Raw genomic sequence first — 24,356 nt, 5'->3', positions numbered from 1 at the left:
TTAATATGGTTAGATTAATACTTGTTAATAAGTAATTACTTAGAATTTTCCAAACATAACAGTACGTAGAATATGATAGAGACATCTATGGACAATCAACACATGTTTGATAAACAGTAAATTTGCGAGAAATACATTATGTAGGTAGTATTTATAAGAATCAACAAATTCATGATGTTAATGAGACATAAAAAGTCGATTCATATACTCGTATGTATTCCATTCGTAATTTATTTATGAATCAAATTTTAAGCCGTATTTTAAAAGGCTTTAACGTTCATGTATGTAAAAGCATATCAAACTGAAAAATATGTATAAAGACTTAGTTTCAATTTTGTCGCATTTTCCATATACATTTTCTTCTTTGAATTATAAAGAGGCTTCAAAGTGTTCAAATTATATACAAATGTAGTAGTACAGTTATTCGGTTTCAAAGAACATTTTTTTTTTAATAAAATACCGTTGATTTATTAATAATAGATTTTAAATGCTTATAATCTCCCTTTATATATTAAAGCAGAACATTCATAATAAATTTATAGACTTCGACTTATATACGTGTACTTATGTACTTGCCTCTGCATTTATTCCTCGGGGATAGCGCACGTACACACGACATTTACACACACACTCGAGCCGACTCGAACTCATTCTCGAAAACGTTTGATCGGATTAAAACTAAAGCTATAATTGTTTAAGTGAATTAAAAGTGTATAGAAAGAGGGACGTGTGTGAGGGGGTGCGGTGTATTGTCGTCGTCTCGTTCGTTCGTCGTCTGCGGAAAACCGTGCGAAAAGTAGTATGGCCGTCTCGCTCGCGGATACTGATTTTCCGACGTGCGTCTCGCTCTAACGACGCTTGTGATTCGATAAACGACACCAGGCACAGTGGTGTAATCTGCAACGATGCAACAACGTGCATCTTGGAAAACGATACGTGCTATATTATTTATAAAATCTATATTATTGTCTGTGAAACAGGCATCGTGATATTCTGTTTTCATTACGTTCTAAGCAAATTTTATTGTAAATAGAGATGCTTAAGCTGCAGAATAGGCAACCCTGGTATGTGAAAATTTTATTCACAAACGCCACCGATAGGATCGACATTAAAGACACGTCAAAGGAAGTCTCAATAACGTCTCTAAGCAGACTTTGTTTCATAAAAGTCTCGTATTGAGAGCCGCTGAAACGTGTACGATCGGTTAGCCATTCGTGTCATTAGATACGTCTCCCCTCCCCCCCCCCCTTTTTCCTCCCACGTATATGCGGAATTTTCCGGCTGATTAGTCTCGATTAATTGGTCGAAAAAATATTGAAATGTTGCAAATTACTGAGAACCAGTGGATACTGTCTATTAGTGAATAAAATAAACCCAACTTTCAAAGTCAATTAGAATCGAGTGGTGTGATGATCCACCTGTGCCGCGCGCCGATGTACGCAGAATTCATTAGCAAATTAGAATCGAGACGAACTAAACTTCCGAAATTCAATCTCGTATAATTATTACCTTCATATTGTTGGGGGGGGCGGTGAGGCTTTTGGGGATGGGGGAGGGGGAGGGAAGAAAACCATCGGATGTGGGACCGGTGTGATGGAAAATGTGCATTACTGAACGTTAAATTCATAGCCTGAAGTTATGTTGGTCTACAGTTTATTTGGGATAATATTAGTACAATAATATAATACATCGTATGATGATGATTATGTATTTTTAATATGGTATTGAAAGTAAAGAATAATCATTACATTGATGTAACGAAATATTCTGTGTTTAAATTGTTTATGTTGGACTCGAATTCGGTAGGTTCAACAAGTGGGTGTTTGTTTGTTTTAATAAATCTGTAAAACCTTGATATTGTCAGTGTCAAATGTTATAATTGTTTTCAAAAGAATGAAAACCGAAGTAGCTTATTTTTCATAAGCAAAAGTGGTTCCCTTGTTGATCATTTGACAAAAGTCTATACGGCACTTAAAATAACACGATTTGGCATCGGAACATCTCAAAGAGGAGCACAACTCTCTCTCGCTCTAAGTAAAAAAAAAATCCAAATAAAAAACAGCCATCGTCTTGTGACCGTTTCGACATTTCAAAATGATGTTGGATTTCAAAAATAATTTGAGGCAATAATTTATGTTCGCGGTGCAGAATCGGCTCTCTGCGCGCCATACATTTGACGGAACTTTTATTTATCTTCTAAATGAAAACGGCCACCATCTAATTCATGATCTGTGCCAATCTATTTCTTCACGGGTAATTAACGGAGAGTTACCCCGAACGTGTTTATTTTTATTTCGCCGGTCGGTCGTTGCATTTTTCGACCGTTTCCGATACACACCGGCCATGTATCAACATTTATTTCTGCCTTGCGAACGAATTATAACATTTCGATGTGGACTATTGAAAAGAACGGCAATAACTCACGCAAAAATAACGACACTCCTTCATCGGCGGGGTTCTCATCACCCCGCGGGAAAAACTAGCTCGAAGATGAAAGCTCGACAGCCAAAACACATCGGAGACAAAAAGCCAACTAGCAGCGTTCCGATTATAGTGCTGAATCAGAGCCGCAATCCAATTGGAACATCTGTATTATTAATATCGTACAATTAAACGGTGAATTTTTGTATGTGGTTTTGTTGTATGCTAGAAAAATTAGCGTAGCGATAATAGGAGTGAGTGTGCACCGTTACCTTGTCAATGTATCAAAACAATCAGCGAAGACGCTCAAATGTAACAAAAGAAATGGGCCGGTGTGTTTTCATTGTTTAGCGGAACAGTGTCACGTATGAGCACCTCTTATCGCGTTGAAAAATCTGAAAAATAATTCGAAAAGATAATTAAAATCATAAAAAGAAGTCTACGAACGGTTAATCATACGTTTTAATTGTCCCACCCACTTCAAGCTCTCGCACACAAAGAAAAGCCATCTCGTTCTATCCGATCGGCTCTTTTCGTGCCCGAATCTAGTGGAAAAAGAGACGGAGAGAGGGAAGGGAAGTGTGTTCGGGTACGAATAAGTTAAATGCTCGCTCACCTCAAACGGTTGATTATTATTTAAAAGTCCGACGTGAGATTTTTTCTCAGTTATTGTCCGCGCTCTACTTGCTCCCCAAACTCGAAATTTTAATGATATCCATTTACTTATACGGCGTGTTCGTACTCGCCGGTCGTCGAATTATACAAAGTCGTCAAACGAAAATTATAATAAATAAATAAGAGCGGAAATTTCGTATAGTACGTGTCAAAAATCGTGGCGTTGAACTCGTCTTTGCCGATTCGAATTGCACACACACACACACACATACGTAAATAGCCATTGTATGCGACGTGATTAATTGCGATAATTATTGCTTTTAATTTTTACGGTTATTTGTTTCTTTTTTTCATTATTCGTCTGCTTTTTTTTTTTTAAATATATTGAATAAATTAATACGAGCGGATGTCGACCATTGGCGTAAGTTGCATTCATCAAGCGGACGGCAACGTTTCGAATTATTAATGTTGTCGGTGTAAAATTGCTAAATTTGTTGGAAATCGTTAAGAAAATAACGTGACACTTATATTTATTGCCGTATTCTAATCTTAACCGTAGTGAAATAAATATTTTCAAATATCCACCTGTATACGTGCGTATTTGGTCGATTCTTATATAATTTTCTATGATTTATAGATTCGATCGATCGTGTATTTTATTTTCGCACGTATTCAAACGCCTCTCGATGCTATATCGTTGAATAAATCAAACCAAATTTTGTATAGGTATTAAAAAAGTGTGCAACGCAAAAAAAAATGCTATTAAAATTTAATTCATAGTTTCGTATGTGCAATTTCGTGTTTTGCTTGTAATTATTACTGAAAAATTCTTTTATTATGGTTTTTTTTAATTTATGCAGTAAAATTGAAACTGTTGTTTTATAGCGCATTATCGTTTGTTGAAGTACATATGTAAGTGCAAGTATATAAAATTTAATGAACAAGTTTTAAGTTACATATTTTATAATATTATCATCATTACAATTAAATCGATGTAATAGTATTAATCGAACGAATTGATTTTTTATTTAATGTTTTTTTTATAATAATAAAAATATATATAAGAATGATTTATGCAAGCTTTTTTCTAATTTTAACACTCAAAAATACTTTATTACTCAATATGAGTTTTTTCTGTTCTTGGTTTTTTTTTTTTTTTGTAAATTTATCGCTCAATTGGCGGTCGAATTTAATTTCGAATTTGACTTTTTTGCGAAACCGAAGAATCATAAACCAACTCGTACATGCGTCGTTAAAATTGCATAAAATTTTATCGCCCACAGCGTATACACCCGTTGACGCTTTTGCGACTTTTACAAGTTTGATGACTTTTTCTGATTTGATCTGAGCGCCATTTTGTTTCGACTGTCAAATTTCCGGAGCAGTTTCTGTCATCGAGCGTTTGGTCATAAAAAACATTATTTACAGGCGTCTTCGCGTGCATTCTAACAACTCGAGACAATTAATCACGCAAATTAAACCGTTCCCCATTTTTTTTTTAAATATAAATATCATTACAAAAGCGGCACTTGTAAATATAAAACGAAAAAAAAAGAACACTTCACATCTTGATCGCGATTTATTTAGATTCGCGGCTCGGCTAGACGTATTTATGTATACGTTCGAAATTCACTTTTATCTGTTGCACCGCACACACAGACGTATATCAACACGTAGTTTATGCACACATCTAATAGAGATATAATCTGATGATTTCGTTTACGTATCGTGAACACGTACACGTACATACGCAGGCGTTGAACGATGTATATATGTATATGTACGTATTTGTATGCGTTTATATATGTATAATTCGCAGTCGTTCGAGCATTAATTACTTTTGTTCTGTATTTGTTACATTGCAGCGTGGCCGGGAGATGGATACTGATGATAATATATACCACAAAAAATATATTAAAAAAATACGGACACACGTAGTGCAATGATATGAGGAAGTAAATTCGAAATCGGTGGTCCGAAGCGGGAAAATATTTAGGTTTTTCTTTTTTTTTTGTGCAATTTACGTTATAGGGATAGTGTCTCGGGTTTCTCGGTTCGTCGTTTCGCAGATAGTGTCGCTTTATGAACCGGAACCGAACGGATGCGGTGTGTAATAAACACGTTTTTTGACCTTGCCATTGTATGTGCATATGTATGTATCACTTTGTAATTAAAACCGTCTGCCTAATCCATTTGTTTAGTTTTTTCGGGTTTCGATTTATGCGGGTCCGTTTCTGTTATTGTCTGTCGTTCTGCCGATGATGTAAATTTCGATGCTCTCCGTGTGAAATGAAATGATATTTGTATTTGTGAAAATGTTGTGATAAATCGCGCCGAAATGCATTGTTGGGTTTTCTCGGAAAAAACGCGGGGTTTTTTGAATATTTCGACGAAATTAATTAGCTATTTCGAGTGAAAGTACTACTTCGAGTTGATTCCGTTATTAATTTAATTAAGTCGCGTAACCGGTTTCACTTTGTTCAATCAGTTTTAAGGATGTTCAAATAGAGCGAAACAGTTGTTTTTTTTTTATTTATTCGTTCGCTATGAAAATAAACTTTCTTTTTTAATTATATTGTTACGATTCAAATTTTTAGTCATCGCTCTTCAATGTATGTACATACATATGTGTGTATATTTTAATGGATAAAAATTATTCATCGAATGCTTACTCATATTGTTATATGTAGTGTATTATAATCTACGAGTACGTTCCGCGATATAATCGTAATTGCAATAAAAATGCATAATATAATTTATTATCATGTGATAGTTTGGCCATTATAGAAAAACCTTGAAAATTAAATCGAAAAAAAATATATATGACAATATGGCTTGATGGTTGCGTTGATACTAAGCACCGAGAGGTTCGATTCCGTGAACTGAAAAGAATTTATTCTGAGTATAATATTTAATGCTGCTGGTCAGATTTGTATATTTGTGACTTCAAGTCGATCGTCTCCTATCATAGTTTGCCAATTTATCTGATTTCATTGTTGAAGCGGTTCTTCCAACAAATTTGCAAAACCCACCCTGCCCACTAATACTATTTTTATTATGCTTATATGTCTTGTCACAGTGACGCGTTAGAGTATTCTATAATGTCACTGTGGCTAATACATATGTAACTAAATAAAATAAGAAATAAAAATAAAATAAATACATACATATAAAGAAAAGTCATCATTGCATGAGCTTTTTTGTTTAGTTTGAATTAGACTATACTTTTGCTCAGTTCTCAATTTTGATATCTAAATATCTTATAATGTTCCTATTAGTCAGCTAAGATGTTCTCATAAATAGTAACGGCAAACATTTGCGTGTTGTTAAGACTGCTAAAATGAAATATGATATCTCCTTCTAAGATTTGGTTATTTTTATACATATATGTATATTTTTAATTACGATACCATTTATTTTACAAAATCATTATCTTTTTAAGCTTGTTCTGTATAATTTAATCGATTCGGATTTTGAAAAGCTCATACAAATAAAAATTAAATACACATTATAATTTATTTTGTATGATACATAAAACGATACGTACATACTTTATTTTAATTCGGCAATATCTTGACTGACACGACACGATAAATGTAACGTACATTTTTATTCGACTTACACCCGCATTAATAGCATTATTGTTCCTGTTCTTGCGAGATCAAAAACAGTTGATATAAATTTCGAATGGGCTATTTACATATTTATTACTGTATGCTCAGTAAATTTCGCATATCCGAATATATACATACATACGCATGCTTAACAACAATTCAAATCTCGAATCGAAACCGTTTGAGTTTCGGATTTTAATGAACACGCTTCAGACCATCCATCATCCGCGAACGACAGATACTCGGTAATTATGCGATCGAAATAAACTTTTGGCTTGTTTTTGCGTAGCAATTTTTCTTTTTTGTGCGTGTGTGTGTTCGTCGAGTCGATTGTTGGCGTCACCTGATGTCATTGTTTGAAGGGAAAACTGTGCAGGCGTTGTCAACCTTTTGTCCGGTCACGGTCGATAAGTTTTAACACGTTGTCGGCTGGCCCGCGGCGAATCCGCATCCCGAATAAAAATAATAATAAATTAAACAATGCATTAATTATCCGACGGACGGAAGCGGAGCCGATTCGAAATACAGATAACCGATTTATTCGAAATTCTGCTGTTGAAATAGTTCGTTAGTATTATGTCAATGCTCGTGCGCACTAACGTGTTGTTAACCCAAGCGTTAAAGGCGGCAACTGAATAACTTTAATGCCTATTAATTTTCATGCCATTTGCATTTTTAATCTACCACTTGTGTGTCTCTGTTCGTTTTAATTATTCCAAAAACCAAAAAAAATCATTGTATTAAATAAATCGGATGAGGCCTCCCCCTCTACGGCTTTTTTGCGTAGATTAATTTTTGCTAATTTGAAATTATAATCGTCATATCAATGATAATATGTAAGTACTTACATATATTTATAATGTGTAATTTCGTGAATGCTCGCACGCATATTACGTGTACCCCGTAATTACACAGTATTTTTATAATCGTTGCATATTCATATCGCAATTACCATCGCTAAATTTTAAATTATATTAGCACTTTAAAACGGACAGTTGAAAGGTTCAGTGAACATTGGCTACGTGTTAAATAAAAATAAAGGATGTGTGTGTGTGATAGAAAATTTGCAAACGTTTGATTAATGCGTCTGCTATGCATATTGCAGAAATTCAATCTTGGAAAAAGATAAATAGTGCCACAGGGAGTATTTTGAACTATGAACTGGACGGTTCCGGTTCGATTAGTTAATACGGTCGAAAGATTTATTCAACCTGTTATTATAGTGGGTGGTTTCCGTATAAATTTATTTTATTTAATCTGATTTAATAATATTTTATATCCTCTTTAAAAAGTAACATAAAACTATTTTTGGAATTCAGTTATATATGTATGCACTCAAAGAATGATGACTGTTTGCTCAGAATGACGAGGAGAGATAGGAAATGGAATACGTGGGTGAGAAATATGATAAGGGTAGTTGATATATTGGAGAAAATGAAGAGATTGAAATGGCAATGGGCAGGTCACGTGGCTATAAGAATAGACAAAAGAAGTGCTTGAATGGTACCCGAGATAAAGGAAACGTCGCAAGGAAAATGGGTATAAAATATGAAGAGGCCTTCATCCAATAGTAGATGGTTGTACTTATAAAAAAATACTAAAAGCTCCGAGTCTACATATTTATATACATACGTATAATAGAACACATTCATATAAAGCAAAATTATTGAGGCAAACTTTTTTATCAACATATTTTTAACTTTAAATATCTTTTCAAAGTTATTTAATTTAATAATATATCAAAAAGTTATACTGAACGCATTTACTTAAAACGATTCTTAAAGAACAGTATGTGTTTGCTTAGATTTTTGAATGCAAGTTAAAGCTCAGTTGCGTTCCAATGCTAGAAAGTATCAATATCTCTAGATATATGTATGTACTTCACGCTATAGAGTCCAGTATACACACAACCGAGTACATGCATAGATATTGTATGTATGTAGTACTAAAAAAAAGCACGCTAACATCTGTTGCCTTCGTGTATCCCGAGCTTTGTATTAGAATACATTTTTTTTTGTTTATACTACAAAAATATGTATCTCAACTTCCAAGTACTAATAACTATTGCTAAACAATCTGACACACATGTAGCTAAAAGTCAAAATTCAGTCGTAGCACGCAAGGCGCGTAATTGCGCAAAAAAATAACACAGCAGCCTTGGATCCACTTGACCCGTTCGCACCGGTCTGATTGGATCGATTTCATTGATCGGACGGTTCGCTTCCATTCATCCAACATCCATTCATCAGTAACCAAACGAGGAAATGACGTGACCGCCCGCAACAATCTTCGTCCTCCCGAAGTTTGCACGCAACAAACACTCTCACGACCGCTAACCATCCTAGGATCGGCTTAAGTTTCTATTTATTTTTTTTATCGACAGTTCAGCCTTATCTTAGTGCGAAATTTGCCACGCTCCTAGCTGAGGCGACCTTAAAGATAAATTGTAAAATGTGGCGCCCCCATTGCTAATATCAGACGGCGCCAATTCTAATATTGCACTAATTCATACGCGACCAAGTCTGTGCAGAACAATGGATTTTGCCCTGCACATAGACGTAATTAATACATTTTATCGTTGGCGTCGTCAATTTTAATTGCCTTTTTTCGATCATCGTCATACGCTTTATCGCAAGACTGTTTGAGTTGGTAGTGTGTTGACTTTGTGATTCAATGACGGGTTAACTTGGCGTGTTAAACTGTCACGCCTAATCAATACGTATCGATTGATTTCACGTTTCAAATTTTAAATTACTATTATATATAAATGTACTGTATATATCTATACTTCATCCTAAAGCGGACAATGTATTGCTAAGATCATACTTTTATATCAATACATACTAAAAGTTAACCTATATGAAGGCTAAGATGTATAAATGTCCAAGCAACATTGAAAAATAACAATTTGATTGCTTTTTATCAGATTTATATGTTTGCGAAAGATGCAATTTTCAACCTTCTGCATATATTCCAATCGGTTTCAGCTACAATTTTTGCTAAATGATAAATATAATGTGCTGAAATTGAAAATGGAATTTTTATATACATATGAACATACTTAAATATGTACATCATATAATATAAACAATAATATGCCGTTAATCATATGACATATATGACAAAAAACATAAAAAATTAGATAAGATAATATAAAAGGACACTAATAAAATTAAGGAAAAACAATATTATGAATAGATCTAATAAAACTGACCAAGAGTCACACTAAATATGTCGATGTCCGTATGACCAGCTGTCGTTAAATGACCCCTTGGATGTGCAAATAGGAGAACTAAAAATATGTTTGTAAGTTCAATGCAACTTTACAATTTGGTGTATGGTATAATCTTTTTGAATATATTTTTGTCCATATCTGGATTGATCCAAGTTGTGTAACTTTTTCGTTGAAACGTACCTTGTTTCATTTAAATATTGCATGTTCGAATCTTTAGAAAAAGCTCACCTTTTTTAAAAGGCTTTTTTTCATATTATAGGCCGTTAAATAAATTAATAAATAATCTTAAAAGCCGCGTATAGGGCGTTCAATAAATAAATATCTATTGTAATACATGGAAGGATAATGTTCTATGTTTCAATTTGTCGCTTTTAATAGTTTGGTTCATGTCTGTCCATTACTACGTATGACAAAGTATTGGCACAAATTTAATCCTACTCTTATTTTCAACCGATTCTTATCACTTGTCATTGTTGGTTGAGTAATATTAAATTTGCTCCTATTTACATAGTACGTAGCTTAATTGTGATTCACGTATCTCACACAGTGCGCAATCGAATAGGCACTTTATCTTATAATTATATGTATATGTACACACGATTCAATGTAGTAACGGCAGTTTCACGCGTTGTTTCAGAGAGCTACACTGGCTGAAAAGGAGGTGACAAATCTGAAGGAGCAGCTGGCGGTGAATCCGATCCTACCCAGCTCGTATCCTGGAAGCAAACCCACAACACCCAACGGCAGTCCTCCGGACACGCCATTGCCATTGTCGATGTCGATGCCTTTGCCGTTGACTTTGGCCAAAGACGCCAACCACAATCCGTTGACGCCGTCGCCAATCTCCAAAGACAACCACCACATGACTGAGTCGAACCAGAGCGACGCAGCCACCCAGGACAATCTGATCAGGAAGTGTCCTTCGGTGGACGACATCGAGCACTTGATCGACAGCCAGCCGAAGATGGACGTGGCAGCGCAGAGGAACAACTGCAACAACAATAACATCACTCCGACCAACAACTCCAACAGTTCCGGTGGAAACTTGGAGATGGAGCTGGCGGCCAAAGAAAAAGAGGTATGTATTTCATTCGATTTGTATTCAATCCATCTGGAGAGTTGTATTTGATCCATCTGAATCTTGAATATCGACTCTTGATATTGGCTCTCTTTGTTGATCTTCATTTATCATCGTATGTAGGTGTAGCAGTAGGAACGTTTCCGTTTTTTGGCAATATTTACCCCTTAATAATGTTCAACTGTTTTTTTTAGGCACTTTTTATTATGAAATGTCATCATCTGTCTACGTAATATTTAGCCTTAATTTGTCTGAAATATCTTATACTAGTGTTTTTGCCCGGATTCGCTCGGTATTTGTAATATAAACAACTTAAACATGGCGAAACTAATATTAATTTTTTTTCTTATTAAATTTATTTGAATCGAAAAACAATATATATGTATATTCAATATCATATATATATCGATATCGTCGTCATAGAAACTTTGATTTGTTTTCGGTGCTCCCGACAAACCTTACATACAAAATCTCTTTCGAAATTATATATTGGATTAGAAAATTTCAAGATGAATGAAATTTTTTTAGAATTTGTTTGCGTCATTGTCATTTGATTTTTAACCATGATTTGTTTATTTATTTAGTTTGAAAAAGCTATCATAAATGTTCACTTGCTAGGATGTTCTTTGCCTTGTGAAATTTGGTCATAAAGCAACTGCTTGTATAATATAATATTTCTCATACTTACATTGATCTTTCTTTTTAGTTGTGAGCTTTTATGGTAGTTTTGCAGTATGCTTGTTCAAATTGTATAGTAATTAAATATGATACTTTTAATTTCATTATAAAATAATATCTCACACAACAGTAGTATTATAGCTTGGATCATTTTAGATGCCCTATAGATATGTACATAGATGCATGCGGTTCCATCAAATTAATTCCATTCCTATTCAATTCAATTTTCATTAGACCCACCGAGGTACGCTCATCACCTTTCAGCGTCGAGATAGAGAGTGAGGACCGTATCAAATTGAAGCACCATCAATAGCAATTGAGAAATGAGTTATTGTCCGAAACGTAGAAAGAATATTGCGTTCATTGATTGAATTATCGATAGACGGCATCCAATATAGAGAAGAGAGGGGGGAGTGGAGCTGGCCAAGACCAATAAATCAATTAAAAAGGGACGAACTTTAGATTAAAATTGACAGTTTATTCAATAACTATAGACGTGCTCGCCACGGAAAATACACACTCGTACGGTTTGATAGAAGTGAAATTGGACTATCCGGTGTTCGACCATTGTTTTCGTGGTTGTTCACCAATTTATGGTCTTTGTTCCCACCGTTTGCCGGACTATTCATATCAATCAGGGGTCGTAATATCTTATGTGTTAAGTCATTCAATTAAATTCGATATTATTTACCAATACTGACGAATCGAAACTATCGGACCGACCATATGTATGTACATGCATACAAGTAACTCCGATTGATCTGACTCACTGCGTAATAATTAATCACACTTGCCGTAGTCGAATCGTCGATGGTGATGATGATGATGATGATCTCATCGGCTTCGTATACATATTTCGCTGTGTTTTTCCCGCGGTATTAATTCGCGACTAATATCTCGTAATGATTCCGAGGAACCACCTGTAAGTGTATCTGGGTATTGTCGCATCACTTTGTCTGTCACGAAGATTTAAAAAGTCTCACACTCTGCGTGCCTCAATTATTCATTTTTCACTCTCACGTGTGAGCGATTGATTAATCGTTCATTTAAATCCCCTTTTCTTCGGAGCGCGTTGTAAATCTTCATTTTTCATTCGGATCGCTTTTACGAATTTATAAAACACACGCAGACATATCGTCGGCGATTGAGCTCGTGTCGTCGGTCGTGCCGATTTGCACACAATACCTATAATTAATTGATTTCTGAAAAAAATATCTGTTTCGAATCCGGACACAAGGTTGAATTGGCGTTGATGCTAAGCCGGCTCGATATCTCACGCGTGGAAGATTTGTATTGGAGATGAGCTTTTTATTTAAGAATCTATATTGTGATATGCTCCCAATAGTTCAGAGACATGTTATTTTGAGAAATCTTTACACAATCAAAACACTAGACTAAGAGTCTCCAAACTTTTTTAGGACGAAGGTCAAATTGGAATTTTTTAAATGCTAAAAAGATCGGGACAGACCAGATGCTCCATTTTTTCCAAACATTAGAAGATAAAAATATGATTAATTTTAGGAGAAAACAAAACGTTTTTAAATATTATATCATCACTAATTTTGTAGTATTGAAAAATAATCTGCTAGTATATTGACAATTTGTACTTTTATGTACATATGTAGATTTAAAATATAAAATATTTTCACTTGAATGTATTCGTATAGATATTCTGCATTCATATAGAACGTTAGAAAATATATACATATGTATGTATATCGCTTTAAAATACCATCGAATGAATAACAACCCCAAAAGTAATACATTCTAACGTCATTTACGTCACCGAAATTTATAGGTTATGATACGTTAAAAATGTCATTTGCCAAGTTGTAAATAACTCTCTTTTGCGAATTTGAAAACTATTCGGTGCGTCAAGCTTATAAACGTACCAATAGGGACCTACGCAAATTAATTCTAGTCACCGTATTTCGCACATACATACACATCGTATTTATGCAAAGAGTTTCAGATGGCAATCGGCGGCATTAGGTATGCCACAAAACCGTACTTAACAAATACACAGAGCCCTGTGTGTCGTTGGCAACTTTAAGGATCTGGCCTGTTTGTAGGGTCGTATGACAAATGTCCCGCGATCGAGCCGAGCTGATAGCCCTTATCCGTTAATATGCGAGCCTTAGAAAACGAATTGTTGCTGTTTGTCTTGGGAGGTCGCGTGTACCCACCGACCACCCCCTTTTGGCCACCCCTTTTTATCCCACCCCCATTAGCGCCCGCATTACGCCCGCAATACACCTCCGTTCACCCGATAACCGGTTACGGCTATTTCGAACGCAAAACCAACCCTAATTGTTGTGACTGGGCGATTTTCGTTGCATGTGCAGACAGTTAGTTGCCCGTTTCCATGGGCTAATTTTAATAATCCACGTGTAGCTTGATTGTTATGCTTCGATGGGTCTTTGGTATTGATTTGATCGAGCGATTTTTGAAAACGGTCGGTTCAAACTTGACTATATAATCAGGCTTGAACTTGTTTAACAGCCTGATGATTTATTTTTAACAACTACATACATATATAGTTACAAAGTTTAAATTTTTTTGCATGTATGTAGACTTTCAAAACTGTGTTGATTTCGAATAATTAATGTGTCGTGTGTGCATAAAACAGTTCTTCAATTCTTATTACTTATTTGATTTTCCATTTCAATAATTATTTCATATTCTAATTATAGAACTGTTGCTTGGCTTCGACTGCGATATTTGTATTTCTTGTACCGTAAATAAATACGAACACAAATATGGGTGTGTTGACCTGAATCGTCATATATTTGTATGAAAATATCAATCGCAATACAACAGTCTTACAATTAAAGTGAATTTGCATACGGATGGATGCATCTTCGTTGCGCTACATGCAATAAAAACGGTTAAAAAACTAGCGAAACAACCACCTTACACCCCCATTCTGTCTGTCCTTCCCCATGTTGTGCCCGTATCGCGTCTGCGATCTATCTGGGGTTTTGTTTTGGCGCTTGGTAACCGGCCGAGGCCCCCATAACTCAAAGTGGCCCGTCGTTATTCATACAAAACAACGACAAAGAATTTCCCGAAGCACCGGCAAAAGGGGGTGGGTGGGAGGTGACTCAGTGTTTCTGACCTCCCCTTGCACTTTGCCACCACCTTACAGTTAGCATACACCTGGGGTCAATACGCAAACACGTCTATCTGCACCTTCGAATCTCGAAATTGCACGAGGAGTTAGTCATTGGGATATGAATTTTTCCGCTATCTGCCGCCGGTGGATTTTTAGCAAAGTTTCGTGACATTATTGCACATCGCGAACAAGAATAAAGTCAATTATGGCACGAAAGTGGCGGAGTGAACCCCGCGTAGCAGCTAGACACTTTGCACATAACTCCTGCTCACAAATACCCCGGACAACTATTTACGGGCCTTGATAAGGAATAAGAATTGTGTTTTACTACCCTTGGGTGGTCTGCCATTCCCGTATTTTCCCCACCCACCCCCATATAACACCCCGTAGACTCGCCGTGCCTCTATGTCATTAATGGATAACTTATGCAGTGAGCGGTTCATTGAATCTTTATGCAATGCTGATATGCAATTGTATCATGCCACTTATAAGACAACTTGCTTAAAGTGACCTGGAAATATTTCTGAATTAAATTTATACAAATAATATAATTATAAACGTCGTCTTTCCTATCGTTCTTCCTTTACTGTGTAAAGATGAATTTTTATTTGCCCGCTATGCAAATATTATATGTATATGTACAGCCATATATGATGTATATCATTTCATAGTACTGTAACGTAGAGATTAGCGCTGATCACATAATCTCGAATTCGCGCCAAAAAGCCTCAGCGTATCAACGAGCCGTACACAATAACCAATAAGGTCTCGCGACCCACCAACCAATGAGCTCTCTGTGCTGAGAGTACACGATGTGTATAAATACTGTGCGGATCTGTTCCGCGCTTCATTCGGAGCTGGACCGTCAACGGAACAACAATAAACTACCACTACCACTATTGCTGCGCCTTTCAACCCTTCTACACTTCCATGCTATAGTACTCTGACTTAGACCTCCATCTAAAGTTTTCTGAAAAAGTTTCCCCAAAAAAATCCAGTCAATATGTATTCAGTTGGGTTTGTTTATCATATAAATTTACATGTATATATGTACATATAGACATAGATAGATGTACCTAGTCAAATTGAAGGTTATGTAAGTGTAAATTTATTTATGTTAATGATATTCATATGTAAATTTATATGAATTTCATCTGTTCAGTGAAAATATATAATTACTTTCTATGGACGTTTTCTACTGGAAGGAATGTTTTAGCTATTGATTTAAAATATTCAAAATTCATTTTTGTAATAAAAAACGTTGAATAAATATTATGTAAAGGGGGAAACAATGACTCATAATTTCAATAATAAAAGTATCCGAAGTACGGCCGCCGAAGGAACAACTTATTTTCCCGTAGGAAGATTATCCTGACCCCCCATCCCTTAACTTTTCCGAGAAGGCGCGAACAGAAACGTCATTGTTCACGATAATAATGATAAAAATAATAAATTCAACCCCACCTCCGCCACCTTGTACCACTCCCACCTCCCCTTTCAGTCGTTCATTGTTCAGCTTTGAATAAAGACACCTTGTGGCCCGCCGTCACACCTCAGCTTCCCCCGCCTTTCTCGGATTAGCGCGAAAAATACACGATAATAAAAAGGCTGCCATAACAACCCCACTTCCCCATGGCGTAGACGCAGCTCGGAAAAGATGAAAAAATCGAGGAGAGGAAATATTGAATTTTAATACCTTATTGTTTTAATATGCCCCCCACCCCCCACTAAGCGGAATGAAGGGGGAGTACGCTCGTCACACGCAAAAAAATCTTATTTACATTTGCAAAGATGAAAAAAAGAAACCAGGCTTTTCCGACCGACACCTTTGGAAAATTTCAATATCCCGGGTAATTTTCGCGTTTCCTTATCCGATTTACCGTTCGATACGACCCGGTTTTCTGGGGCGCTTATGTCTTCCTGACGAGGCTTGGGGTGCGTATTTATTTATATTCGCGCGTATTTCAACCCTCTAATGCTCGCTGGGGGTGTAGTGAGCCATGAGGATGGGTGGTGTTGGCGAATAAAATGGCCCATAAAAAAGCGACGCAACACTCCACCCCTCCTCCCCCCAAAACTCATCCAGATCTTCTTTGACGACTTGAATATTGCACGTTTTGTAATTTCACAAATGCACAAAGACCGTACCTACATACATACGTATAACATGCGCATCCTTGTTGTGTGTGCATAGTTTTCATTCGATTAAAACGGACCCGTCAGGTGTTGTATTCGCCCTCTGTCTCCTCTCCCTCCCCCTGGGAGCTTAAGTTTCCTCTCCCGTCGGTTCTTAGTGTCAATAATACTCGTCGTTTAAAAATCGCCTTTCTATTTAGTCGCCTTTGTGTACGGATCGGTGCAAAAGTTTTCTCCGGCGATTTCCACAAGACTACACATTTCAATTTAGAAACGAATTTGTAACCGACCGGTCGGTCTGTGGTACTATTCTTTCGATTTAACAATACAGTATACATTATATTTTTAATTAAAGTTTCCCGAGATGCTTATCATATTTCATGTCAAGTATACAAAATAGTTACAAAAAGTCTCCTTGTAAGGCTTAAATTAAAATAGAATATATTATATTTGATATGAGAATATACAGACAAAAGAGTACCATGAGTAGTATAGTAATATTCGCTAGAGTATCATGAAATAGTATGTATATTGACTTTGGTGGTTTTACACATATTGAAAACTGAATTTTCTTATCCGACTCTTATCTAGAAGTAATGTATTATTATAATCAAATAAAATAAACTTAAATTTAATTTAAATATTTAATATCCTTTTTAAAAATTGTAAAAATTGTAGTATCGCATGTTCGTTTGATATAATGTTTAATTAACACATACAATATTTTGTCATAAAAAATTGTATACGAAGAAATTTATAAAAAAAATAAACAAACGAACAGACATGTATGTAATAAATAATGGTTAGCATAATTTAATTTATTTTTTATAGATATTTAGACACCGTAACATACTCAATACACTATCCAAAATTCCACTACACACCATTCCATTATTTATTTCATATTAATTATGCAATCAATTAAACAAACACCGCCTTGCAAGCGTTCGAATTTATATTACATATTAACTGTTTTTTTTTTTTTAATTATTATTGTTATCAAAATTTTAGAGTGAAATTGGCGTAATGTAAAATGATCTTACGGAACACACACACACGCATACATTGTTTACTTTGAGTGTGAAGAAACATTAGAGCTGCCGATTTCGCTTATCGCATATTCATGATCGGCCGAGATTGTTCGACACGTGCAATTTAAATCAATTTCTCGTCGAGTAATTGGGCGATCCATCAACGTCAGAAGCAAACGGACGCCTTTTTGAAAAGTTTCGCAAGTTTTTACCAAAATCGTGTGTATTTATATAACGTGGAAACGATTCGCAAGTCCGCTCCTGAGCCAGGTACATAGGATCAGACACACCTGTAGATGTTGGCCGATTGAAAAAGGGATTTTATCCGATTATTTTCTGTATCTAATACCCGCAGGCCTTGAGCTGGTCTACAACCCCATCCCCATCACTACCTCCTGCGATATCTACCCTGTTCTCATTCCCTTCCTTTTCAGACTCAAGCCGCTCTTCCGTTTAATTAATATACGGGCGAGCTTTCAAAAGACTCTTATAAAAGGAAAAACTGTAATCACTTTTGCCCCGCTAGTTTTACGTTGTTTCCATTTTTTTTGTAACCTTTTTACTGTCTCGATTTGAGTATCAAACGCGAATCTTATGATCGAATTAAAAATCGCATGTAAGTAATGACTCCTTGACATGTTTGTACGAAGTCCAATTGCTCCAATTAAGCTCAATACGAAATTATTTTTTAATTATACGTTTCTAAAGTGTTCATTGATTTTTCGTATGCCGCAAGTGTGTCCGATCTCTATCTTAATTATGGTAAAATTTAACATGATTTAGTGCGATCATTGTCAAGATTAGTCGATCTTTTGCGTAAGAATCGCTTTTGTTTTCGTGCCGAAGAAGTAAAAAAAAAATAAAACATACATACATATACATAAACAACGAAATCTAATTAGACGGAAATCATTTCGTTTTATTTTTTCTTCATCGCATACACGCTTATTTTAAACGAAAAAAGAAGCGCACAATTCTATCTACGTTTGATGGGCTTTCCGCGAAATAGATATTATAAGAGGATTGAAAGGAAAAGTTTTATTGGTTGTTTCGCATCTCTCGTCCACAAATAAATAACAAGTTGTACCTTTCTTTCCTCTGGGGCTTTTTTTTTTTGAAACGAAAAATTGATGGAATTTCATCTTTTTTCTGCGTGTATACAATATATGCGTATACTTCGTCCGAGTCTTGTATTATTCACGTATTATACTCTGCTTCGTTATTATTATTGCTGTTCACTTTAGCGCGGGAAACTCCTGAAGACATTTTCCGCATTCGACCCTCTTTTATTGGGGGCCGCATCGGAAAAATGTAAACAGATTTACGGACAAAGTCAAATTCGGACGTGGATAAGGAGAAGACGCTCAAAATTGTGTCGAAAAGCGCGTCGTTGCAGAATTGTGAGCGTTTAATGACGCGTATGGCCGTCGTCGTTCGAAATAGTATTTGCAAATTAAAATCGAAATTTATTAGATGCGTCGTTATAATGTGCAGTTGAGGGGTGCATCGCGATGCATTCCGACGCCTTATTGTCGCGACGCCGAAACGCAAATATTTCGTCCACACTGGCTAAACGGTTCGCAAAAGCAATGAAAATCAACACTCATCATCGATGACCTACATTTGAAAGTTGAAAAAGAAACCCTCGAAGAACTCCAACAACTATCAAAACCCATCTATGGTCTAATTTTGGGTACCAAATCTTAAGTTAAATGTTATGGATTTGTCATATGCATACTTACATAAATATATTCATTTAATTTTCTTACATATCTATAATACATATAAAATTATATATATAAATTGCAAATCTTTCAATCAATGTAAGTATAGAATTCGGAATCTGATCGTAAAACTTTAGAATTTCTTTCAAAAGACAGCTCTAATCCTGTTAATTATTTAATGTGTAAATTTTTTTTAGTTTTTCTTATACTTGCCAACTTTTAAACAATCATTTCAAAAGCCATACAATAAATCGCACATATAAATTCTCATTCATTAGAATGATCCTCACTTTGTCGAAATATTTTAATATGATTTTATTTTTAAACTATTACAGTTAAGTCTCATTGTAAAAATTTCGTACACTTTTATAAAGTAAGATAAAAAAATAGCATATTAGCCTTAAAAGAGTACACATTTTTGAAGAAAACAAATATGATATATAAAAAATAGAATCTTTTTTACATTAATTCTACACCTTTAATAGACAAATATTAAATTATGAAACTTTTGCTTATTATAATACTAAAAAAATTTTCGGCAAAATGTGAATCATTTATGAGCCATTATATTTGAAAGTAGACTAAGTCTACCTTTTTTCATTTCGAGAAGTATTTCACAAAACATAAAATATATTGTTTTGCGTTTAGCAATATTTAAATTATTGTAATATTGTAATACGTTTATTCTGCTTTTCCAAGATTCTGGACATATTGAATTAGGATAATTGATAACAATTAGCGAATTAAGTCAAATCGGAGTAGTGTTTTTGTCCTGAAAATTTGGACTTTCAAACATAACGGCTCATATATTGAGCAATACAACGTATTTATTTTGAAGCCATTGCTACACAGAAAGCGGCCGATCCATTTACTTCCAAATATATTGCCACCATGATCGCTTTGTGTATTAGATTATTTTTTGGAACAATCAAAATTAAATTATCGCGATTTTGCGTATAATGTCTTTCATTAGGCGCGCGATCACGCGACGAAAAGTGTACCGAAGGCGGCCGAAAAAAAAAACAACAAACATTCGAACGCGAAAGAAAGCTCACCTCGATTTTTACGTAAAAACCAAATGTACATTGTATATACATATTTCATTGCAGCAATATTTCGCGATCTTCGTTAGCGCGGTGTGGACGTGTCGCGCATTATTTGCGTCCGATTGAAGCGTAATATCATTCTCCACGCACGAGACGCGCAAAGTCGATGCTGACAATTGATTTATACAGTTTATGCGCTGTCAAAATGTAACAAAACGACACTTGCCGCCAATTTGCGACCAAAAATCCCCTTTGAATCTTGTTTATGCGCCGTGGAAAGAGCCAAAACGACCAAATTTACCGCGAGCTCGAAATAAGCTCTGTGTAAGAGTGTGTGCTCTCTCGACGAGCTCGTCTCGCACTTTCCCTTTCAATGAAGACACGTCAAATAAACTTTCAGCGCTGAAAGCTCGTTGTTTTCTTTTTGTTTTCACTCGCATCGAAGCTTCTCCTCATTGCGATCCAATATGCACGTCACTGGAAAAGCGCTCACATCGACAAATCTAAGAATCAGTGCATAAAACCCACTTCAAATCCGATTAAACATACATAATTTTTCTTCACAGATTTTAACAATACTTCTAAGCAAAGATTTATTGCATAAATTCACCTCAATTAAAAAAATATATCTGTACATAATTGAATTATAATTGGAACTTATTATTTCAACTATCAACCTTATTTTTATATATATTTTGTACTTATATGAAGTATTCAAATGATGTGACTCAAATTTTAAGTACGACTTATCAACGATTGCTTAAATCCACTCTAACCATAAGTAGTTTTTCAAACATACCATACCGTGGAATAATTATTTATTTAGTTACTTTAAGTTTGAACCATTGTGGCATAACAGGAGTCCCTAATGCGCCACAATGGTCGAAAAAATACATACACAGACAAATAATACATTTATACATAATCATAAAAAAACAATAGCATTATAATAATAGCAGATAAAATAAAAATATCAAATAATAACATACAAATTAGGGGATGTCTTGCACATATAGCCAGCATCAATATATGTACATATGTATGTACATGTAAGAACGGGCTGCAAATACAAAACATTTACTAAATTCAATTATACATAGTATATACATACTTACCAATATTCAGGCTTTTATTGTGGTACTTAAATACTTAATGCGTGACTGTAGAATTTGGCAAACTAACAACGTAGCTAAATAATTTTAATTGTGTCATGTTTCATACGACAATGACGCATTGATATTCGTACTTATTATTTGAGTCGTAGGTATAAATCTTAATAAAACATTGCGCTTTGTTATTCGTGTGAATTTATTTCAAATATTGCAGATATCAATCTGCAAATTGCGCTTGCCTATACGCAATTTGTCCATCAGAAAGTATTCTTTAAAAAAAAAAAAAGTAGAAATAATAATTCATCAATGACGTTATCATAAGTTTGAGCACGCGCGTGTTACGCTTTATCAATACCTTTGGCGTCGCAACAAATTTAATAGATTAAATTGCGTGTCGCACCTATATTAATTAGGCGTTATTTACGGGACACCCTCACGTTTTCACGAAACATGCAACGAATTAGGCGAACAAAAAAGAATCGTTTCGGTCATTCGAGAAGTCCACATCCTGGTCCATCGTCGCCGATGACGAGCTGCGTCGGTCGATTCCTGGAACTGCCGAAATAAATTGGGAATACTATAGCGGAACAACGAGACTAGTCTATAGTGACCAAAAGTGGATGCTGTTATGCTATAATGACCGGTTATTAAAATGCAGTTACGGTCAATTTACACAATGACGCCGACCATTGTTTATACATTTACAAACGCATAAATTTCAATGAAAATGCCGCCGAATTGTAATGGTTAATCGTACGACGAGAAATGGCTAATCATCCATTGCCTGGCTTATATGTATGACGAGCGCTTTTTCCTTAATTAATCCGACTCTTCGCTTTTTGGACAACGACAAAAAACGCCTGTATATATCATTTTTCTAAATAGATAAGTCAAAAAGTTGAAATTTTGATCATTTGTTTCATTTATGAACACTTTATGAACTATGGAATGGCTCGATCATGTCGGCGTTCAAAAATATTATCGTTTTGTTCAATTTGAATAGCTATTTATACAAACATTTTGTCAAAATTACATTTATTTTTGAGATGTTTCCAATAATATAATTTCTTACACAATTTCCCGTCCTTTCTATTCAAATTTATTTAAATAAATAATCTTATTATATTAAATAAATTATGTATATTACAATTTGATATGATTTTCTTAAAGGTTACGGATAATAAAATATTCATATTAATTTCATTGTCTACTTCAATATATATATTACAATGTTCCTTCTATCTTTTAACTTTAGTAGAATAAGAATATTTCTCTATACAACTCATGACTTTAAATTTTAAAAATGTTTGCCAATAAGTGAAAAGACAAAGCTTGAAATTAAACACGCCAATTTAAGAAGAAGAAAAGATTTTCTTTGAATATCAGATGTAATCGACGATGAAAATTGACTCATCGCCAAGAATACATTCTAAAGATGTTCATTATTGTATTTAGTGAGTATTATTGTGAAAATATTTGACTCGAATTATTCAAATGGTCTCGACACCTAAATAAAATTAAAACACAAAAGAAAAAGTATATATTTAAACTTTTTATCAATTAAGCAAGGTCGTCAAAACATTCTACACATTCTAAATATTGTATTTTAACGTTTATAAACCGTGATTATTTTCAAATCTCGCCATAATTTAGTGTTCGCTGGCGTACGAGAGGAAAAACATGAAAGCTCATAAATAGTGCCGAAATAATAGTCGTAAATTTCACCGTGACAAACGCTATATAAATAAATTCATCTCGAATAATATTAAGCTCTCAATTAAACGATACGTTTTCTTATTTATTTTTACATCCCAATTTTTTTTCCACATGACTCGTATTTTATATTTCATTTCACGAGATGTAAAAGAGAGCGTGCGTGCGCCACTGCACGTCCTTTCTACGTACACGGGACGAGTCCCCGGGCTTTCACACGTTTTCTCGTGGTATATCATGATGGCAACTATTGTGGACTATGACGAGGACCTCATTAGACCACCCCATGGGTAATAATCGAATTTGGCATCGAGCACGCGAGCCGATACACGGATATTCGTGTGCGAGGAAACCAATCACGCGTCGAAAAGTTTCGAATAACTGAAAAAAAAATTGTATTCGTATGTTATGTACCGAAATTGTGATAGCGTGATCGGACCGAATTAAAATCTATCGTGTGTGTGTGTGTGTTTCTGTATGTATAAATGTCGTATTCTCTCATCTGGCTCTGTATGTACGTATGTATGTAATTGATCCGGCCCAGGGAAATACCCGCGTCTTCCATACTATTAGGGAATACTTCATCATAATCGTTAACTGTGTTATTGTTTACGATTATCATCACGCCACCGTACTAAAATGGACACAATTTTCACTTAATATTTCGATCGTATGTCTGGTAATTTGTGGTGATCAATCTATACTTATATCAGCTTGAAAGTATTAAAAAAAATGTGTATATAATTTTCATACAATATTTGGTACCAATTATTGTCAACTACAGAATGTAAGTATATTAGGCTTTCTACTAAGATTCATTTATTATTTCATAATTGAT

General features: G+C 34.9%; 1 protein-coding gene across 5 annotated transcripts in view; it reads left to right on the top strand.

The window, feature by feature from the left end:
- The window catches only part of ct (homeobox protein, cut), a 144,798-nt gene that overhangs the window by 55,999 nt on the left and 64,443 nt on the right, over positions 1–24,356 (top strand). For all 5 annotated transcript variants that reach the window (XM_077430793.1, XM_077430790.1, XM_077430792.1 and 2 more), the window contains one exon: positions 10,523–10,963. In XM_077430793.1, coding sequence (XP_077286919.1) covers positions 10,523–10,963 — 441 coding nt within the window. The remainder of the gene's footprint in view (positions 1–10,522; positions 10,964–24,356) is intronic.

Source organism: Arctopsyche grandis, chromosome 5 (genome assembly GCF_051622035.1).
Source record: "Arctopsyche grandis isolate Sample6627 chromosome 5, ASM5162203v2, whole genome shotgun sequence".
Lineage (NCBI taxonomy): Eukaryota > Metazoa > Arthropoda > Insecta > Trichoptera > Hydropsychidae > Arctopsyche > Arctopsyche grandis.
This window is presented reverse-complemented; position numbering and strand designations above follow the sequence as displayed.